At 42.1% G+C, this 20,123-nt stretch overlaps 1 protein-coding gene across 2 annotated transcripts in view; it reads left to right on the top strand.

Annotated features, from left to right (window-relative positions):
- Positions 1-20,123, top strand: part of LOC132590499 (multiple epidermal growth factor-like domains protein 10) — a 158,828-nt gene that overhangs the window by 41,905 nt on the left and 96,800 nt on the right. For both annotated transcript variants that reach the window (XM_060263405.1, XM_060263403.1), the window contains exons 5-7: positions 15,498-15,744; positions 18,237-18,357; positions 19,367-19,503. In XM_060263405.1, the coding sequence (XP_060119388.1) occupies positions 15,498-15,744; positions 18,237-18,357; positions 19,367-19,503 (505 nt within the window). The remainder of the gene's footprint in view (positions 1-15,497; positions 15,745-18,236; positions 18,358-19,366; positions 19,504-20,123) is intronic.

The following is a 20,123-nucleotide window of genomic DNA, read 5'->3' as shown; positions in this document are numbered from 1 at the left end:
TTCATATAGACCAATAAGCCTATTAAACCAAGTCTATAAGATTTTTGCAAAAATATTGGCTAATAGACTTCAGAAGGTCATTTCGACAATCATTAAAGGGGACCAATATGGGTTTATTAAGGGTAGAAACATCACACACCCCATTAGAAATATATTCAATGTCATATATCATGGTCAGAAGGGAAAAATAGGGTTACTAAAACTGGACATTTATAAAACTTTCGATACATTATCTCAGGATTTTTTATGGCAAATATTGAGGAAAATTGGGATAGGGAAAAGTTTCTTACAGGCACTTCAGGAGATCTATAAAGGAGGAAATGCGAAAGAGTAAATAATAACCATACACAAGCATTTCCTATACAAGGAGGAGTAAGACAAGGTTGTCCTCTGTCTCCTCTCTTATTTATAATAGTAATGGAACAACTAGCGGAACGGATTAAAAATTCGGGTAGAATTGAGGGCTATAAGATAGGTAATGAAGAGATGAAGCTTAACCTTTTTGCAGATGATATTATTGTAATTGTGACTAACCCTAAAGAGGGTGTTAAAGAGATTAAGATTATCCTAGAAGACTTTGAAAAGTGTTCAGGGCTAGTGGTCAGTTTGGCAAAATCAGAAATTATTTATTTTAATATTAACAGAAAAGAAAGGCATGAGATAAATAGGTCTACGAAAATAGGATTGGGGGTTAAGAAATTTAAATATTTAGGTATAGTTCTGCATAAAAATATTGATAAAATGATAAAGGAAAACTATGATAAAATATGGAAAAAAATTGAGAGAGACATGAAAAGATGGAAAATAAAACGTTAGGGTTATCTTCTAGAATAAGAAGCACTAAAACGTTTTGGATACCAAAGGTTACCAAACGTTTTGGATACGAAAACCAAACGTTTTGGATAACATACCTATTTCAAACGTTGCCACTGGGAACAAGGAAAAATAAAATTGAGCTATGGAATAAAGCATTAAGAGAATAGATATTCAACAGTAAAAATTGCAGATTCCATAAGTGAATAATATAGAATCATAAATCAGAATTTGAATGGAGGAATTCCAGACCTAAATATTTATTACGAAGCCTTCCAACTAAAACCATTATTAGAAATAGGTGAGGAAAAGTCTCAGAAGTGGGTCATCTTTGAGAATGAAATAAATAATAATATAGGTAGAGCAGGCATTTTTTCTAAAGCTACGAGTAAAGACTTACAATTAACAATAGGCCCTAGAAGAGCTTCATTAGAGGTTTGGAAGAAATGGCAGCCACATTGGTTAGGAAGAGTTTCTAGATGGGCACCCCTGGAAACTGTCAATGAGGAAGTGCAAGAAACTAATTTGTGGGAAAGGTTAAATCTCAAAGGTTATTGCAGAGTGGGAGACATGTTTCGAAGTGGAAATCTTAAACCCTTACAGGAAATAACAGAAGAAATAGGAAAACAATATTGGTTAAAAGTAGCTGGGCTATATAAGACAGTAAAAAATATTAGCGAAAATGAAGATTTTTGGATAGACACGCCAATGGAAGTACTATACAAAGAAATGGCAAAGCAGAAAAAGGGTTTGGTAGGGAAGATATATAGAAGGATGATAGAAAACAAGGAAAAAATAGTAGAGTATTTACAGAGGAGATGGAGCCAGGAGGGTTGGATATCAGAGAGGACGGTGGAAAAAATTAAGAAAGGAATAGAAGAAATCAAAGTAACTAAATTTAAAGAACTTGAATATAAATTTCTTACAAAATGGTATAAGACCCCAGCACAATTAGCTAATATGATTCCAGGATTGAGTCCGCTATGCTGGCATTGTAAACTTTCTAAAGGTTGGTATGCTCATATGTGGTGGGAATGCCCAGTAGTAAAGACCTTTTGGAACAAAATTATCGAAATAATCAGAAAAGTATGCAATATAACATTAACCATAGAGTTTAATCTTATGTTGGTAAGCGCAATAGGTGGCCCAATAATAGGAGTATGCAAAATTTAGTCAAGGCTATGGTATTGGCGGGTAAGGTGGTCATCTCTTTGGGTTGGAAGGACAAAAGTAAATGGACAGTAGAAATCTGGCACAATTATTTGTTTGAATTTATACAGTCAGACATCGTGGCGGTACTTAACAAGGAGACAACATGGGATATGAAAACCAAGGAAATTACAACCAGATGGAAGACCTACCTAGAATGGACAGCGATAGAAAGAAGGACGGACATTCAGTGGAAGACTAAGACTTTGTGCCCATGGCTGGGGGGAAGAGACTAGGAGTAAAGGGTGGGTGGGGGAAGGAAGGGCGTGCTGGAAATATAAATATTTGTTGGAATGGACTAAATAGAATAACAAATAAAGACTATTTATAAAAAAAAATTATTGATATCAATTTATCATTGTCACCGAACAGCATTCTTTCCAATTCTGTTTGTTGTTGTCTTATACCTTCATTTTATTATCCTGTTCCACCAAGCTATTAATTTGTTGCATTTGAAACCAATCATATTGGTATTCCAATTCTTCTACTGACTTTAATGTTACTTTCCTACCATGTATCTTTAGCAATTGTTTATATGTCAACCACATCGGAGGTATCTGAATATAGCTTTATTACTTCCGTTGGCGCAATCCAAAGCAGTTTTCTTTCATCCCCATATCTTTTGTATTTTAACCATGTATTCAACGTTTCTTCTTATATAGTGATGTGAAAAAAACCCGTCTATCTTATTTTTCCCATAATACATATAAGCGTGCCAACCAAAAATATTTCCATGACCTTCTAGTGTCAGTAGTTTTCTATTTAATAACGTCATCCATTCTTTAATCCAAACTAAACACACTGCTCTCACACTTTCCCTCCCTTCCCAGGGGATGAGGAGAGGGAGGAGCCAATGGAGGGCAGAGAGGCTTGGCTCAGTAATCCTGCTGTGCAACTGAGAGAGCCTTGAAAAGCAAGCTGTCTTGCTCTGTAGCTCTTGTGTGATTGAGAGACCCTGGGAAACCAAGCTTTCTGGCTCTTTAGTTCCTGTGTGATTGAGAGAGCCTGGCAAAGCAAGCTGCAATGCAGTAAAAAGCAAAAGAGAGGGAAAAGGAAACAGACAACAGGCAGTTGTTTGCGGGCCACATACAATCCCTGTGGGGCCTGATATGTCCTGCAGGCTGCACATTTAAAACCCCTGCTCTAAATTACTCTCCCTCCTCATATCTGACCTTGGAATAGACATGGCAACTTTATGGTGTATATTCCAATTAAGCCCCACTGATAGTTTGTAACCTGAAGATAGTCATTAACTCAAAAACTGCATGTTTTCAGCAGATTAACAACTGTATAACTTTCATGTGTTTTCTGGATAGCTAAACAGAAGCAATGAGATGAATTAATGTTTTGTCCACATCATCTATAAACATACGTTTGCAGAGCTTTTAAAACATATTTCAGTGCAATATCACTCATACACTATGCACTAACTATTCGTGACAGATCTTTTCAGTTTCCTGAGGCCTTTCAAATAGGGTTGCCAAGTCCAATTAAAAAAATATCTGGGAACTTTGGGGGTGGAGCCAGGAGACATTGGGGCGGAGCCAGGAACAAGAGTGAGACAAGCATAACTGAACTCCAAGGGAGTTTTGGCCATCACTTTTAAAGGGACAGCACACCTTTTTAAATGTCTTCCTTCCATAGGATATAATGAAAGATAGGGGCACCTTCTTTTGGGGCTCATAGAATTGGACCTCCTGGTCCAGTCATTTTGAAACTTGGGGGGTACTTTGGGGAGAGGCACTAGATACTATTCTGAAAATTTTGGTGCCTCTACCTCAAAAAACAGCTCCCTCAGAGCCCCTGAAACCTCCAGATCAATTCCCCATTATACCCTATGAGAATCAATCTCCACATAAGGAATAATGAAGTGTTCAGCAGACATTTCCCTCCCTCCCTCCCCCCCCTGTTTCTGGCGACTCTGAAGCGAGGGATTGGCCTCTCTACTCACGAGTTGCTGCCAACTTCTTCCAAGTAACACAGACACACCATCCCAAGAGGAAGCCTTTCAATCAGAGACTGAAGCCTCCGGAGGTAGAAAAGCACATGGTCCTCTGGGGGCGGGGCTTCCCCCCACCAGCCAGCTGACTGGGGATGGGAAGGAGCCTGGGAAAGTGGAAGAACCCCCGCTGGGACCTGGGGATTGGCAAGCCTACTTTCAAATTAGAGGTTAGTCAACATTTGACAGGCAACTATGTGATTAATTAGACTTGAAGAAGAATTTTATTTGTTCCCATTAATCATGTAGGCATTTTACAGCAATAACCATAAGTCATGATTAGGCAGAATATTCTGACAGACTTCTAGTGTATTTGACTGAAGTGACATCTCTTGAACCTTAATAAGTATTCAAGGTAGAAATACTCTGGAAGTACTAAATGCCTGATCATTTCAATTAGATTGTTGTTCTATTAAATTTTGGTTGTACTAAGCAATATAAATTTGTTTATTTAGTTTGATTTAAAGACAGCTCACATAACCAGAGTTAAAAACATAAGAAAAATATACAACAATAAAAGATTAGAAATTATACATTTTCCTACCTGCAAATTCCTACCATTTCCTCTATCTACCATTAAAAAGCAAGTACAGTAATCTACAAATGTGTTCCAAACAAAAAGAAAAGCTAGGCAAAAAAGATTAGAAGTCTGCCCATAATGTACTCTCTGTAGTTTTTTTCTGATATCTCATAAATCTGATGCAATTAAGGAAACCACATTGAAGAAATCACTTGGCAAATGGAAGGTTTTTCTAAATGGAAGTGCTGTGAACAAATTAAGAGAAAGTTCTGCATCTTATGTTTCAAATAGATGTGACAAATATCACAAATCTCTGTCAGTCTGTAAAAAACATAATTTTGTATATACACAGCTGTCGTTGGATCAGGGTCTTGTGGGAAGAGGACAGAAGGTTTAACTGTTCAAGCCCCCACTTGATTTTGCTAATTGAAGCTGGGCTTCTTGAGCTTTTAATTGGGAATAATGTAAACTCTGTTTCAATTATCAACACTAAGCAGTGGCTGGAAGAGTTAAATGTCTTCCCTTCCTGTATAACCACAATCTTGATAGAAATTACCTCAATAGTCATTTTATCATTTACAATCTGATGGAGATTCATTATCTTCATGACTCAGATTCACTGGGAGCTCACATGAGCGCAGCTCCTGAATTTTTCTGAGAGTTCCACCTCCTCCTGAGAGTTCCACTTCCTTGTGCATTGAATAGTATGTGCAGCTGCATAACAATCTCTGGATGAGCTCCACCACCTATTTTTCTACAAAACAACCCCTGATCATCTTTATCATTTGTGTTGTGGCCTGTATACGATTTGAGACCAGGACTAGAATAAGTTGGATATGTTTCATAAGTAATAATTTCCATTAAGGTGAGGAACTATTATATGGACAAAAATGAGTATGTTCCTGTCCATCCTGGACAACTGTCTCTTGTTTATGACATCTGAATACATCCTCTCTCTGTGCTAGTGAAACTTGTATGTGAAGTGGCCTTGATTAATTGTTGATTCATTGCCAAAGTGACTGTAAAGCTGGAAATTTTGTCAGTGAGCATCTGCTTTATAATTTAGAGGAATTTCCACCAAACAGAATTCTGATAAGCACATCAGGGAAGTAATAAATTATCTTTGTTTCTTCAGAATGCACCTCTTGCAACTGAAGGTAATGTAAGCTCTCACACACGAAGATAGACCTATCATATAATATACCTCAACAGTAAGAAAGTATCATATCAGGAGTATCTGACCTTTGAAAATGTGTTGGATTCAAGTATTATAAAGCTTCATAGGCAAAGTGGAGAGAATTTGTATAAGCCAGTCTGTGTACTGTCTGGTCTGCATTAATACCATGGCAAGAATGCAGTAACAGAATGTTTTGCGGTGACTTTGAGAATGATTAAGCTGTCTCTTCAAACATCTGCATGACCATTGGTGGGTTACATTTAATATCTTGGTTCTAGCCATTGGAAAAACAATGAGATCTCAATAGGGTGGCCAGATCGTCCCGGTTGCCCGGGAAAGTCCCGAATTTGATGACAAACTCCCGGCTCCCGAGCTGGCTATACCGGGACCATTGAAAGTCCCGGTTTAGCCAGCGAGAGGAAGGCGGGGAAGGCGGCGAGTAGAACGAGCGAGCGCCTGTTGAGGGAAGCTTCGTCCCTGCGCGTGCGCGCGGGGGTGTGGCAGCCGCCGCGGGCTCTGCGCATGCCGAGAGCCCTCCCCCGCTCCCTCCCCGGCCTCTGTCCCGCCGCGACACAGAGGCAGGCCTCGTCAAGGCCAGCAGCCTCGCCGGCGCCCTCCCCCCTCCCTCCCCGGCCTCCATCCCGCTGCGGCCCGGAGGCAGGCCTCTGAGGCCTCAGCAAGGCCAGCGGACTCGCCGGCGCTTTCCCCCGCTCCCTCCCCGGCCTCCGTCCCGCTGCGGCCCGGAGGCAGGCCTCCGAGGCCTCAGCAAGGCCAGCGGACTCGCCGGCGCCCTCCCCCCTCCCTCCCCGGCCTCCGTCCCGCTGCGGCCCGGAGGCAGGCCTTCGAGGCCTCAGCAAGGCCAGCGGACTCGCCGGCGCCCTCCCCCCTCCCTCCCCGGCCTCCGTCCCGCTGCGGCCCGGAGGCAGGCCTCCGAGGCCTCAGCAAGGCCAGCGGACTCGCCGGCGCCCTCCCCCCTCCCTCCCCGGCCTCCGTCCCGCTGCGGCCCGGAGGCAGGCCTCCGAGGCCTCAGCAAGGCCAGCGGACTCGCCGGCGCCCTCCCCCCTCCCTCCCCGGCCTCCATCCCGCTGCGGCCCGGAGGCAGGCCTCCGAGGCCTCAGCAAGGCCAGCGGACTCGCCGGCGCTCTCCCCCCTCCCTCCCCGGCCTCCGTCCCGCTGCGGCCCGGAGGCAGGCCTCCGAGGCCTCAGCAAGGCCAGCGGACTCGCCGGCGCTCTCCCCCCTCCCTCCCCGGCCTCCGTCCCGCTGCGGCCCGGAGGCAGGCCTCCGAGGCCTCAGCAAGGCCAGCGGACTCGCCGGCGCCCTCCCCCCTCCCTCCCCGGCCTCCGTCCCGCTGCGGCCCGGAGGCAGGCCTCCGAGGCCTCAGCAAGGCCAGCGGACTCGCCGGCGCCCTCCCCCCTCCCTCCCCGGCCTCCGTCCCGCTGCGGCCCGGAGGCAGGCCTCCGAGGCCTCAGCAAGGCCAGCGGACTCGCCGGCGCCCTCCCCCCTCCCTCCCCGGCCTCCGTCCCGCTGCGGCCCGGAGGCAGGCCTCCGAGGCCTCAGCAAGGCCAGCGGACTCGCCGGCGCCCTCCCCCCTCCCTCCCCGGCCTCCGTCCCGCTGCGGCCCGGAGGCAGGCCTCCGAGGCCTCAGCAAGGCCAGCGGACTCGCCGGCGCCCTCCCCCCTCCCTCCCCGGCCTCCGTCCCGCTGCGGCCCGGAGGCAGGCCTCCGAGGCCTCAGCAAGGCCAGCGGACTCGCCGGCGCTCTCCCCCCTCCCTCCCCGGCCTCCGTCCCGCTGCGGCCCGGAGGCAGGCCTCCGAGGCCTCAGCAAGGCCGCGCCTCCAAGCCCCGCGTCCCCAACTTACCGTGCCAGGGCTGCGGAGGGGCCCCTCAGGTGCTCTGCTCGGTGCGGCGGCTGCCGCCGCCTCCTGCTACTGGAACAAAGGACTTCCGTCCCCGGCCGCGCCTGCTGCTCCTCTTGCAGCAGCTGGCCTCACTGGGCTGCATTCCTCGGCTGGGGAAGTGGGCTTAAGAGCGCCCGAAGGCTGACGTTCTCAATACAACTGGGTTGGTCTTCAAGGGGTCCCTTGACTCCTGCTGCTTTGTTCTGCTGCTTCAGGCCAAGACGTCTTTAAGGTATGATTTCAGCTCAAAGATAGAAATGTTTGAGTCCAGGATGGTTTACGACTTGATCCTTTTTTCCCCGCTGTAGTACTTTAGTCCTTTTGAAACATTCTTCTCAGTGATGGCTTTTTCATTCTCACTACTTTTTTGCTTTTAAGACAGAGGACATAAAGGCGCAGACTCTGTAATTGGGCTAGATTTATTTATTTATTAAGGAATGTGGATAGTTTTGCAGTTGATTAGAAATCTAATATTCATCTGACCAGGTCTATCCAACTGAGAATATTAGATTTACAGCGTTGTTGTCTGTGGATCTGCTCTCCTCTGGGAGTGCATTTGTGTGCACAGCAACTGCTTAAGTGGATTTTTATTCTGTAAGTTCTGCTTTGCAAGGAAGATCAAACTTTTTAAAAGAGCTCATTGTAAAAATAAAGCATGATATTCCAATTGTTCTCCACAGAGAGGAAGGTGCTTCACTCAGTCGTTTCTCTTGTCCTCCAGCAACTTACAAGTAAAACGTAGATTTTATGAGCCTTTAAAATGTAGAGCTATTATGAAATCTCCCATTATTATATCCACTGTGTTAAACAACATGATTGCTTGTATTCTGAGGCAGATTTTATATAGTTTAGCAGTCTTCTGTAATTCAGCGTCTTTAGATAATGTGGAATTGGGATTTGGATATATATTTTAATGAATTATGAAAGTTTACTACTCCCTCCCTTTATTTTCTATTTCTTTTTATTACTTCTGTAACAAAGTTCATTCTGTTGTCTTACATATACTTTATCATATAGAGAATAAAATCCTCACCCATTTAAGTTAAATGGTCACTGGCCTGATCCAACAGGGCTTCTCTTCTGTTCTTATGTGATATAGAGTGTTGGACTGGAGGGGCCACTGGCCTGATCCAACATGGCTTCTCTTATATTCTTATGTGACACAGAGTGTTGGACTGGAGGGGCCACTGGCCTGATCCAACATGGCTTCTCTTATGTTCTTATGTGACACAGAGTGTTGGACTGGAGGGGCCACTGGCCTGATCCAACAGGGCTTCTCTTATGTTCTTATGCAGGGAACCTGACCCCAGTGTCTTAGCATACTGTTTTTCCTACAGATCTGTGATAGAGAGTTGTATGTAAGTAGTGTGCACCCTGAGAGAGGTTCATACCAGTTTTGCATGTAAAAATACAGTAGTGATACATCAAAGGAGCTCCTTTTTACATTTGTGCCACTATCCCGTTCTAAAAGATGGGGGGGGGGGGTGAGTGAGCAGACTCTGCAGTCAGAGTCCTGGAAAGGCCTGTAAAGTAGAAGGCCACTGGTTATTCCCTGTCCTTATAAGAGCTCTTTTCTTACGAGAAAGGGATTCTTAGTTTTGAGAGAGGGATGGAAGATCTGAGAAATATTAAGCCCTGTATGTTTATCAACAGCAAATTTTACTTTGCCCCCCTGCAAGGTATTGTGAAAGGTGTGTACACGCTCCTCTTGGAAGTCCCAGGTAGCATCAGAATCAGGGCACATGGATTTCTATTACATTTAAATGGCATCATATGTGATTTATTTATTTTACAGAAAACATTTATTAGTGTCCTCTCTTCCTTATTGACCTCAAGGTGATTTGCAATGTGAACAAAGTACATAAAATCAAGTGCAAAGGGGATGTGATATATGCAGCCTGGTGGGAGATGGAACCAAGTTGTAGCTGAGGTTTCTCACAGTGCAGAGTGTGGATATTTTCTTATCTCCACAACCCTCCCCCCCATGCTCTAGTATGCGTTCCTGTAGTATTTCCACCACCAAACCAAATAGCTGTCCTGACAAATTAAGAGGCCTGACTTTGGTCCCTGAAAATCTGGACTGTTTGAAACTGCTTTACAGGCAGTGGCTGTTTCTGCAGTTTGTGGAACATGAGGTTTATGGAAGGTTTCTTAAAAAAAGTTTTATCTTGCGTTTTCCCCCAAGAAAATTGGACTTGGACAACTTGTGCTTATAGTTTATTACAACCTCAGTGCTACTCGAGTCAGCACCGTTTACACTTCCCTTGAAGTCACCAGAAATGACTCTAGACTGGTTTCGTTTTTTACTTATATGGCTACTGACAGCTGCACAAAGTGAAGGTGTAGTGTGATGATATTTTACCATCTTATGCTTTTGTGCATGATAATCATGGCCTAGCCTACCTTACAGGGTTGTTCCTATTGTGAAGACACAATGGAGAAGAGAAAATTTATGGAAGCTGCCTTGAGTCCCCAATAGGAGAAAAAGTTGAGGGATAAATGAAGTAAATAAATAATGGAACACTCTGCATTAAGAATGTTTTGAATAGTCTACTTTAGGACTCTGTACCCCTGACTTTATTTTCAAGAAGAAACCTAATACATCAGTTTCTAAAATAACAGTAGCATTTGCAGGAGACTGGAGACTTTGGGTCCCACATTATAAATGGGGAAGTATCTAGCCTTCATTGGTATTTTAGAGGTCAAAAAACAAGATGTGTACAGTGTCTCTGCTCTAGTGCCCTCCTACAGTGTACCACTTTCCCACCATCTAAAGCAGAGATGCTTCTAATATAGGTTTAAAGATTAAGGGACATCTTATGGAATAGTCAGTAGATGGGGGAATTTTTACATCAATACCACCTTTGCAAATGGTCCCTTAGCTGCATTCATACATAACAGCAAAGCATGGTTGACTCTGTCCTTGAGGAACAGCTCTCTTTTTATTCCAAATGACAGTCAGGATTTCTGTAATTCTGCTTCACTACACTGTGCTAATAGTGTAGGCATAACTCTCTTGGAGAACGTCCCCTGGAATCTCGCTGGAATCTGACTGGCTTCTCAGCGTGGAACCCGTTCTCTCTAGTCTTCTCACTTTGAAAAAAGTAAAAAAAGAGTTTTATTTAACTTTATTTCCCCCTTTCCCTCTCTATAAATAATCTTGGTGTTTCCGGCGGTGATATTTGGGGGATTTTTGGGGACGTCACAGGAAGTGCTGTGAAGTCACTTCCTGTTTCTGGCAGGTGGTGCGGGGGGGATGATGTCACAGGAAGTGATGTCACTTCCTGCTTCCGGCAGGTGGCGCGGGGGAAATGATGTCACAGGAAGTGATGTCACTTCCTGCTCCTGACAGGTGGCGCAGGGAAATGATGTCACAGGAAGTGATGTCACTTCCTGTTTCTGGCGGTGGCATGACATCACAGGAAGTGACGTCACCGGAAGTGACGTCACTTCCTGTTTCCGGCGGCGCGCACGCTTCGCGCGCGCGCACCCCTACCTTCCCCCCCCAAAGGTGTCCCTGGCTGGCCTTCAGACATTATGGCCACCCTAGATCTCAAAACTCTGAGCCAAGACAGTGTTTTTTCTGATACTGCAGTTCACTATAGCTGGAAGTATTGGCAGAAATCTGTCAGTAGTGCAAATCCATGCCTGAAATTAATATGGTCCATTTTATTTCATAGAAATATCTGATGGTCATTTTTTTTAGATTTTTCAATTCTCCATGGTGGTTTCTCCAGACATTCCAAGACATTCATGTTCATTTTAATTTGCCCTTGGGGATGGGCTGACACAGCCATGTTCCAATTTGAAGGGAGATTGCAATCTGAATATTCTACGAGGTGTTAAGCAAAATTAATCTGATGGTGTTTTCTTCAGTCTTAAGGGAAGGTGGGTCTGTATGACAAATGTATCTAACAGATAGCGTTCTAAAAAGATAGTAAACACTGATTCAACATAAAAATAAGATTTCTTTTTCTACCCTGATGCATTAAAAGTTCTTTGATGCAACAGCTTCTGAGAGTAACGTGATTGATAATGGTTGTGTAGCCAAACTAGAAACAAAACGGCTTGCATAAACTTGTCATGTGCAGTTATCCTTTCTAATATAAGTAAATTTTGCCATTTATAAAGACAATAATATTTGTATGTACATTGCATATTACACTGCCATTAGAGAAGAATTCTGCTTAATAAGGAACTGCCACATCAAAGTAATCTATAATCTTCTGAAACATCTAGGTTACCAATCATATAAACAGGAAATTATCCTTAAATAGTCTAATCCTTTTTTTTTATTTCCGTAGTATGAATGATCTAGTTTTCAAGTAGAGTAATTTTTACCCTGAGGAAGTGTCTTGTGTTCCTTTTGTCTCTTCTAAGAAAGTGGGTCTGTTCTCTGCCTGACTGCTCTGTCTCTGGAGAAGGTTATGAGAACAATAGTTGTCAATCACAAAGGAGTTGAGTGTATATGATCAGCAAGTAGCTACTCTGGAATTTTGCCAGGACACTATTGTTATCAGTAAATCATAAAAATAAAAAGCAGATGCTCTGAGCACATGTTTAGCAAAGTCCTGGTGAACCCCATATGACCTTTTTGTAGGTTACTTATAGTTCTTCTGTTGAAAATCTCTGCTTAATATTTTCTCCTGGAAAAACGCACAAGAGATTTTGGAAATTTATCCGTTAGTCTTTCTTTGATACTTCGTAAAATCACACACTTCACTCTCTATCTATCTATCTATCTATCTATCTATCTATCTATCTATCTATCTATCTATCTATCTATCTATCTATCTATCTATCTAGTCTGTCTACACTGCATGAAGCATGTGCACTTCCAGTAGTCCTCCTATAAATCCTTTCTGCTTTGTCTGGAAATGCAATCACAGACTTCTATCCCACCTAATAGCCTGGTATGGTAGGTGTGTGTTTAAGACAAAGGAGCAAGGAAAGGAAATGACTCATATATCTAGAGGTCATCCTTACATGCATGGGTACTGTGGACTATGCCAACAAAAGGACAGATTGAACCCCTATATGTGTAGCTAATAATATGAAACTTTGAACCCTAGTATTACTGTAGATTGTACAGTATAACATAATGTTTCAGTTAAATTACTGTTTCAGCTAAATTGGAAAAAAACATCATTTTGACCAGGGGTTTGGACTAGGTATGACCCCCTTCCAACTCTGTGATTCTATAATTATGTAATTTACAAATTATGTAAATTTGGAATGTTAATTTTTATGCATAATTTTATATTTTATGTTAGTTTTTATATGTTGTAAGCCGCCCTGAGCCACCTGGTGGGAAGGGCGGGATATAAATCTCAAATAAATAAATAAAAATATAAGTCTGTGTCCCCAAATGGAAACATAATGATGTCCACTGTTTGAAATGATTGCTGTTTTATTCAGTGCATTCATTCTTATATAACTTTGGGCGTTTTCGCACTGACCTTAATTGGCAGCGACGTCCCTCTTCACCGCGCAGGATCTGCGCGGATTTCGCACCAATTGCTGCGGAGCACCCGGAAGAGCCGCAAAGTTTTGCGGCTTTTGCAGCACAAATGGAAACTGGTTTTTGGAAACTGATTCTGTTTGAAGAATCAGTAAATTAATTATAATCCAATCCCACCTTGCTCTCTTTAGTTCCATTTAACTTAATGACCATTTTGTCTTAGGAATTAAAAACTGAGTAATTTCACTCCAAGATACCATATAAATTGGGATGTTTTGTTCTGTAGATCAGGGGTGTCAAACATGCAGTCTGGGGGCTGAATCAGGCCCTCAGAGGGCTCCTATCAGGCCCCTGAGCAACTTGCTGTCATCTGCTTCCTTCTCCCTGTATCTTGCTTCCTTCAGCATAACAGCTTGCTTTGCAAAGCTTGCTCAATTGCACAGGAACTACAGAGCAAAATCTCTATTTTCTCCATTGGATGAGGCTCCTCCCGTGGGGAGGAAGAGGGGTGGCAGAGCTTGCTTTGCCAGGCTCTCTCAATCACACAGCAGAGTTACTGAGTCAAGCCTCTCTTCTTTCTATTGGCTGAGGCTCCTCCCCCTCCTCATCCCCTGGAGAAGGAAGGAAAGAGCCAGAACTTCCTTTGCCCAGCTCCCTGGATACTATGGGAGAGATACAAAGCAAGTACCTTTAAGATCAATGAGTGCTAATATTTTAATCATGTTTTAAGATTTTAAAAAAAATTGTGTTTGTCTGCATCCTTTATAATATTTATATTTCTGCTACCAATCTTAAAAAGGTACACACATGGCCTGATTTGACATAGCCCAGCTCAGCCCAACAAGGTCTCATTTGGCCCTCATAACAAATGAGTTTGACGCCGCTGCTGTAGATGATGTTTTTGTGTTCCTAATAAAGGGCGTAATCAGACAAGCAGTTTGGCTCACCATAGCCACCCTGCCCCTCTGGATTAAATGGGCATGATCACATGCCCACATCTGGCTTTCATGCTCCACTCACCCATACCTCACACTAAAATGACTCCCAATCAGATTAAATAGCCACCAACAAATTCAGGTGGCTTTCCTGGCAAAGCATTTCCATGGTGGGTTTCCAGCCATCTAATCACTCCGGTGCACCATGGAAATGTATGAATGGTGTGATGGTTCCACTCTGGTTCTGACACATCCTTTTCCCCTCAACCCAACTTTGACGTGTACTTCAGTGTCCCCAGAGAACCAGCCAAGAGTGTGTGTGTGTGCTTGTCTGCTTCTGCGCATTGGACAGCGAGACTTAGAGAAAAAACATCCAACCCAGCTTCAAGTCTGTGGTTGCAGTGCATTAACAATGTGGACAACCAACCATAGGTCTGCTGCGCTATGATGCTGGTTTAGGGGGTACTGTTTGATCAACATAAACCACCCCAAACTCACACGTCTTATTTAAAGTCAAGATACCACCGCAACAACCTGCCCATCTGATTGCATCCATAGTGCTGCACTTTTATGCTTTGTTTGTTTCATTAAACATAAGAACATAAGAGAAGCCATGTTGGATCAGGCCAACGGCCCATCAAGTCCAACACTCTGTGTCACACAGTGGCAAAAAAAATTTTATACACACATACACTGTGGCTAATAGCCACTGATGGACCTGTGCTCCGTATATTTATCTAAACCCTTCTTGAAGGTGGCTATACTTGTGGCTGCCACCACCTCCCGTGGCAGTGAATTCCACATGTTAATCACCCTTTGGGTGAAGAAGTACTTCCTTTTATCCGTTTTAAACAGTTTGGCATCATTTAAAAGAAACATCAAATTTATGAAAATTGATGTAATTATATTGATAGATCAGAGGCTGATGCAGTGCAGGACAGATTCATGGGTGTTCAGTGGTGCTCAGAGGAGTTTCTGGGTAATTAACAATTCAATCCCAAACAGAGTCCAATGGATTTAGAAAGGCACAAATCTGTTTAGCATTGCACTGTAAATTTATCAGATAGCAAACCACAATACACACAATATGGTGAAAACTGAGGATTAGATACCGTCAGAGATCCATGCACACAAAGAGAAGCAAGGACATACAAAGAAACTTAATTTCAGCTTGAATCCAGTTTTTTGGTACTCCTAGCTGGAATTTCTCCCTACATTCATTGGTACATATTGTCTGTTATACAGCATTTGTTATATACACACATACCTCTTTAAGAATTTGCCTGAAGAAATTCTCCTTTCCAATAGTTTAGTCCCAACTTAATCCAGTAAGTGATATTTCTGTTCCAGTTTTTAAAAAAATTACTCTTAAAAAAACAACTGTTTATGATTTTCTGCTGCCTTACTCACATCACTGAATATCAGCACTCAGAGAATATTTAGCTATGGAAGCCCTTGTAACACTTGATTTCTGTTTTTGTTCAGCTTGTGATAGTTTTCACTGGGGACCCCACTGCAGTAGTCGCTGCCAGTGCAAGAATGGAGCTTTGTGCAACCCCATCACTGGAGCCTGCCACTGTGCTGCTGGATTCAAGGGATGGCGCTGTGAAGAACACTGTGACCAAGGGACATATGGAAATGACTGCCAACAAAAGTGCCAGTGCCAGAATGGAGCCACCTGTGATCATGTGACTGGAGAATGCAGATGCCCTCCTGGATACACTGGAGCTTTGTATGCAACAGTTGTTTTGGGGATGTATAGAACAGCAGTATAGTTCCAAAACCATGTATATTGTTCTTTTAACGGTAGCTTAGTGTGGGTAACAAGACTTCCTCCAGGTCCTTGACCCTTACAGTAATGATACTAGTTAACCAATGAATTTAATGCATCATGTTACTCCACAGTGTGGTGTAGTAGATGGGATACCAGGAACAATGGAATTCCATTCAAATTCCTTGTGAACATTGAACTCATTGGATGGTTTTGGACCAATCAGTATCTGTTATGGGGTTTATGTAAAGGTTGTTGATTATATGTATGCTCTGAGCTCCATGGAGGAAAGAACAGATAAATTATTCTTTATGCTAATACTTCTTGGTTCATTGCTTATACTTATGCTTACAACTGCAAATATACAAAACAGATAAAATGATAATTTTTATTCAAACCACTTTTATTGATGTAGGGGAAAAGTAGACTTTTCAGTCGTTAAAACTCATTTTTCTCCTAATATTTAGTACCAAGTCCAATGGATTTAGAAAGGCAATGTTTAGTACAAGAAACAGTATTATTAATGTACATAAGAAGAATAAGTACCGTAGTAGATATGACTGTTATAAGGTTCAGAGTTAACACAGTGTGTGTGTGTTAAATGCTGTCAACTTATGGTGACCCTATGAATTAAGGACCTCCAAAATGTCCTACTGTTAACAGCCTTGCAAACTGAAGGCCGTTGTTTCCTTTATTTGAGTGAATCCATCTCATGTTGGGTCTTTCTCTTTTTCTTCTGCCTTCAACTTTTCCTAGCAATATTGTTTTTTCCAGTGACTCTTGTCTTCTTGCAATGTGACCAAAGCACAATAGCCTCAGTTTAGTAACTTTAGCTTCTAGGGAGATTTCAGGTTTGATTTGATCTAGAACCCACTTACTTGTTTTTTTGGCAGTCCATGCTATTCATAAAACTCTCTTCCAACACCACTGTTCAAATGAATCAACTTTCTGACAGGAGCTTGCATACCTGTACATAGTAATGGGGAATATTATGGTATGAATTATCTTGATCTTGGTTTCCATTGTCACATCTTTACACAAGGATCTTTACTAGTTCCTGAACAATTTCCATTTCTTCATAATCGACCTTAGAGTTGTATAATTCGATAGCTGTCGTTATTTTGTCTTGTTGATGTTCAGCTGTAATCCTCCTTTGATACTTTCCATTTGAATCTTCATTAGTAGTTGTTTCAGGTCTTCACTATGTTCTGCCATTAATGTGGTGTCATCTGCATATCGTGGACTGTTAATGTTCCTTCATGGATTGTTAATGTTCCGCTTTCATCTAAATCTAGTCCAGCTTTCCTTATGATATGTTGTGCATATGGGGAGATAAAATACATCCTTGTCTGATGCCTTTGCCAGTTAGAAACCATCTCCATATTCTGTCCTAACAGTAGCCTCTTGTCCAGAGTACAGGTTGTGTATCAAAACAATCAGATGTTTTAGCACATCCATTTTTTTAAAAAGATAGCTTTTCACAAAAAAAAAGTAGGTGTCAAGAGTGTGGTCAGTAAGCATGCTGGAAAGGACTTCATTTGTTCGAAATTTAGATGAGTATCAGTGGTCTCAATTTTATTATGTATTGACTACTAAATTATATTTTTCTGTTAGTTGAGACTAATAGCGATATCACAGAAACATGAAAGCATGGCTGGACCAGGTGAAGCTTAACAGAAAGGTTTTTTTCCCCCAAAAAACAATGTTGCCTAGTAAACATGCTTTGCAATGAACAAGTGGTGAAGACTTCAGAAAGCCAAGCTTTTACTTTGGAAAATATCTGCAATAAAAGTTAGATCTATCCCAGGAGTGGGAAAGTTGCTCTAGTGTATACCTTGGTTGGGGGGTGGGCAAGCTCAGCCAAACTACAAAAAATAAGATTGTCCTAGGAGTAAATTCTTAATTGGCTTTACATGAACTGAAAGATAAAAAGCAAAGTGCTGGGAAGCTAGGCATTCCTGGGGCACAAATAGAAACAGCATATAAAGTCTACCGCAACAGTCTTAATTTTTCCCTTAAAGCAGGGTGCAATTTCTACAAAATATCTGCAAATAAAGAATTGGGAATTAAAGGTCTTGTTAATCAGTAAATACTTATTACATTTTGAACTTTTTTCTTTTAACCAGAAACTCAGGTATAAATTAGATTAGGCCAGAAACATCTGTTTTGTAGTAATTCAGTTGCTAACATGGGTCTGACTTCCCAGGAACTTTGTAAATGTATTTTCCATTGTAAAATACATTTACAAGAGCTCACAGTATAAGTAAATTGTCATGATGCTAGCTTTGACTGGCTTTGTTTTTACAGATTAGTGTTTTTGATAAACATTTGTATTTGTATAATTTTAGATAGACTACAGTTTTGCATGCTTAGCTTGAAAAAATATATGGCATATTCAAAGCGAAGGAGAGCTTTTCATAATTAAACACCATATTTAACACTTGTTTTTAAAGCTGTGAGGATCTTTGCCCTCCTGATAAGCATGGACCACAGTGTGAAGAAAGATGTCCATGCCAGAATGGAGGAGTATGTCACCATGTAACTGGGGAATGTGCCTGTCCTCCTGGATGGATGGTAAATGTACTTTCTAAAGTACTATAAATTTCATTGTGGACCTCTTGGGAAAATATAATTGGAATAACAGCCAGCCATTGAGTAAAATAAGACTGACATGTATATTAGTATGCTATATCATCACAAGGGATTTTCAAAACCAAATGATTACAAAAACATATTATTCAACAATCTCTAATTCCAAGGTGCCTAGAGAGCCTTATAGTGAACTTTTTTTTGGGGGGGGTGTACTTCCTATCCTACGCAGATGCACCACAAGTCTCACAGATCTGTAATTTGGCATTTATTTCTTTAAATATCTATTATGCTTTTTCCAGCCATATACATATTGATCAGATCCATATTGTGCTCTGATCCTATGGCTCTGGGATAGTTACAAAAATACAGCTTTACATTTTTAAACAGAAAAAACATTCCACAAACTCTTTCCCAGTAGCCAGTGCTCTGTCACACTCACAGAGAACAGCTGATAATTGTTGATTGAGTTCCACATGGTGAGAGTTGTTCTAAAATTAGAACACATCAACCAAAATATATTTCTTTTTAACTTCCATTTCATATTTGATATATGAAGGGAATTATTAAGATATATCTTGGGGTGTGTACAAGAATTTAGGATAGAAGGGGTTTAGGATGAAGAATTTCTAAATCTCCTTTGTAGCTGATGACTTGCTGTCTTCATCTTCCTGTCCCTAGCTGGACTGTAATCTATGGCAATAACTATACAATGTGCCCAATATGTGTGGGGTCACTGGTATGCAACTGGACTATCAGTCAGATGTGCATCAGGAAAACTCACTTAAAAAGTACTCATTGCTGTGAAGGAAAAAGGAGGTTCTAGTTTTTCTCCCATTGCATCTTCACCTACAGGAAAAAATTCCTGGCATTTTAAAGATGCTGCTTACTATAAGAACCTGCTAATCTCTTCACTTCCGCTTCATCCCCCCCCCCCCCCCACCGCTGTATTCCCATCCATGTGTGATAATATCGAAGTTCTGTTTCCAAACAGGGCACCGTCTGTGGTCAGCCATGTCCAGAAGGTCGTTATGGAAGAAACTGCTCCCAAGAATGCCAGTGTCACAATGGAGGGACATGTGACTCAGCAACAGGCCAATGTCACTGTAGTCCAGGTTACACAGGGGAACGGTAAGAAGATGTAACTTCTTGTAAATTGAACTGAGCAAAAGGGAGAGTGAAAAAAGAAACAATAATTTTTAAAAATCCAGTAAATATATTCAGACAGTTATGCAAATCAATTTCTAATTCAAAACTGTAAAAACCCAAACAAAACATCAGAAGGGACAACATAATTTGGAAGTAGCAGTTTTTGTAACAAGTGATTCAACTACATGTTTCTCCTACTGTTGTCCATAGTTACTCAACAGGGTTGCCAATCCCCAGTTGGGTGCCAGGGATCCCCTGGTTTGGAGACCCTCCCTCCACTTCAAGATTATCAGAAACTGAGGGCGGGGGGAGAAGTAATGTCTGCTCAGCACTCCACTGTAACTATGGAGACCAGTCTCCATAGGAGAATTGATCCATGAGTATCTGGGTCTCTAGGGGGCTGTTTTTTGAGGTAGAGGCACCAAATTTTCAGCACAGCAACTGGTGCCTCTCTGCAAAACTCCTTCCAAGTTTCTAAAAGATTGGACTGGGGGTCTAATTCTGTTAGTCCCAAATGAAGGTGCCCCCATCCCCCAGTATTTCCAATTGAGGAAAGGCATTTAAAAGGAACGTCATTCCTTTAAATGTGATGGCCAGAACCA

The sequence above is a fragment of the Heteronotia binoei genome, unplaced genomic scaffold (genome assembly GCF_032191835.1).
Source record: "Heteronotia binoei isolate CCM8104 ecotype False Entrance Well unplaced genomic scaffold, APGP_CSIRO_Hbin_v1 ptg000055l___fragment_3, whole genome shotgun sequence".
Taxonomy (NCBI): domain Eukaryota; kingdom Metazoa; phylum Chordata; class Lepidosauria; order Squamata; family Gekkonidae; genus Heteronotia; species Heteronotia binoei.
Note: the sequence above shows the minus strand (reverse complement) of the source record. Positions and strands in the feature narration are given on the sequence as shown.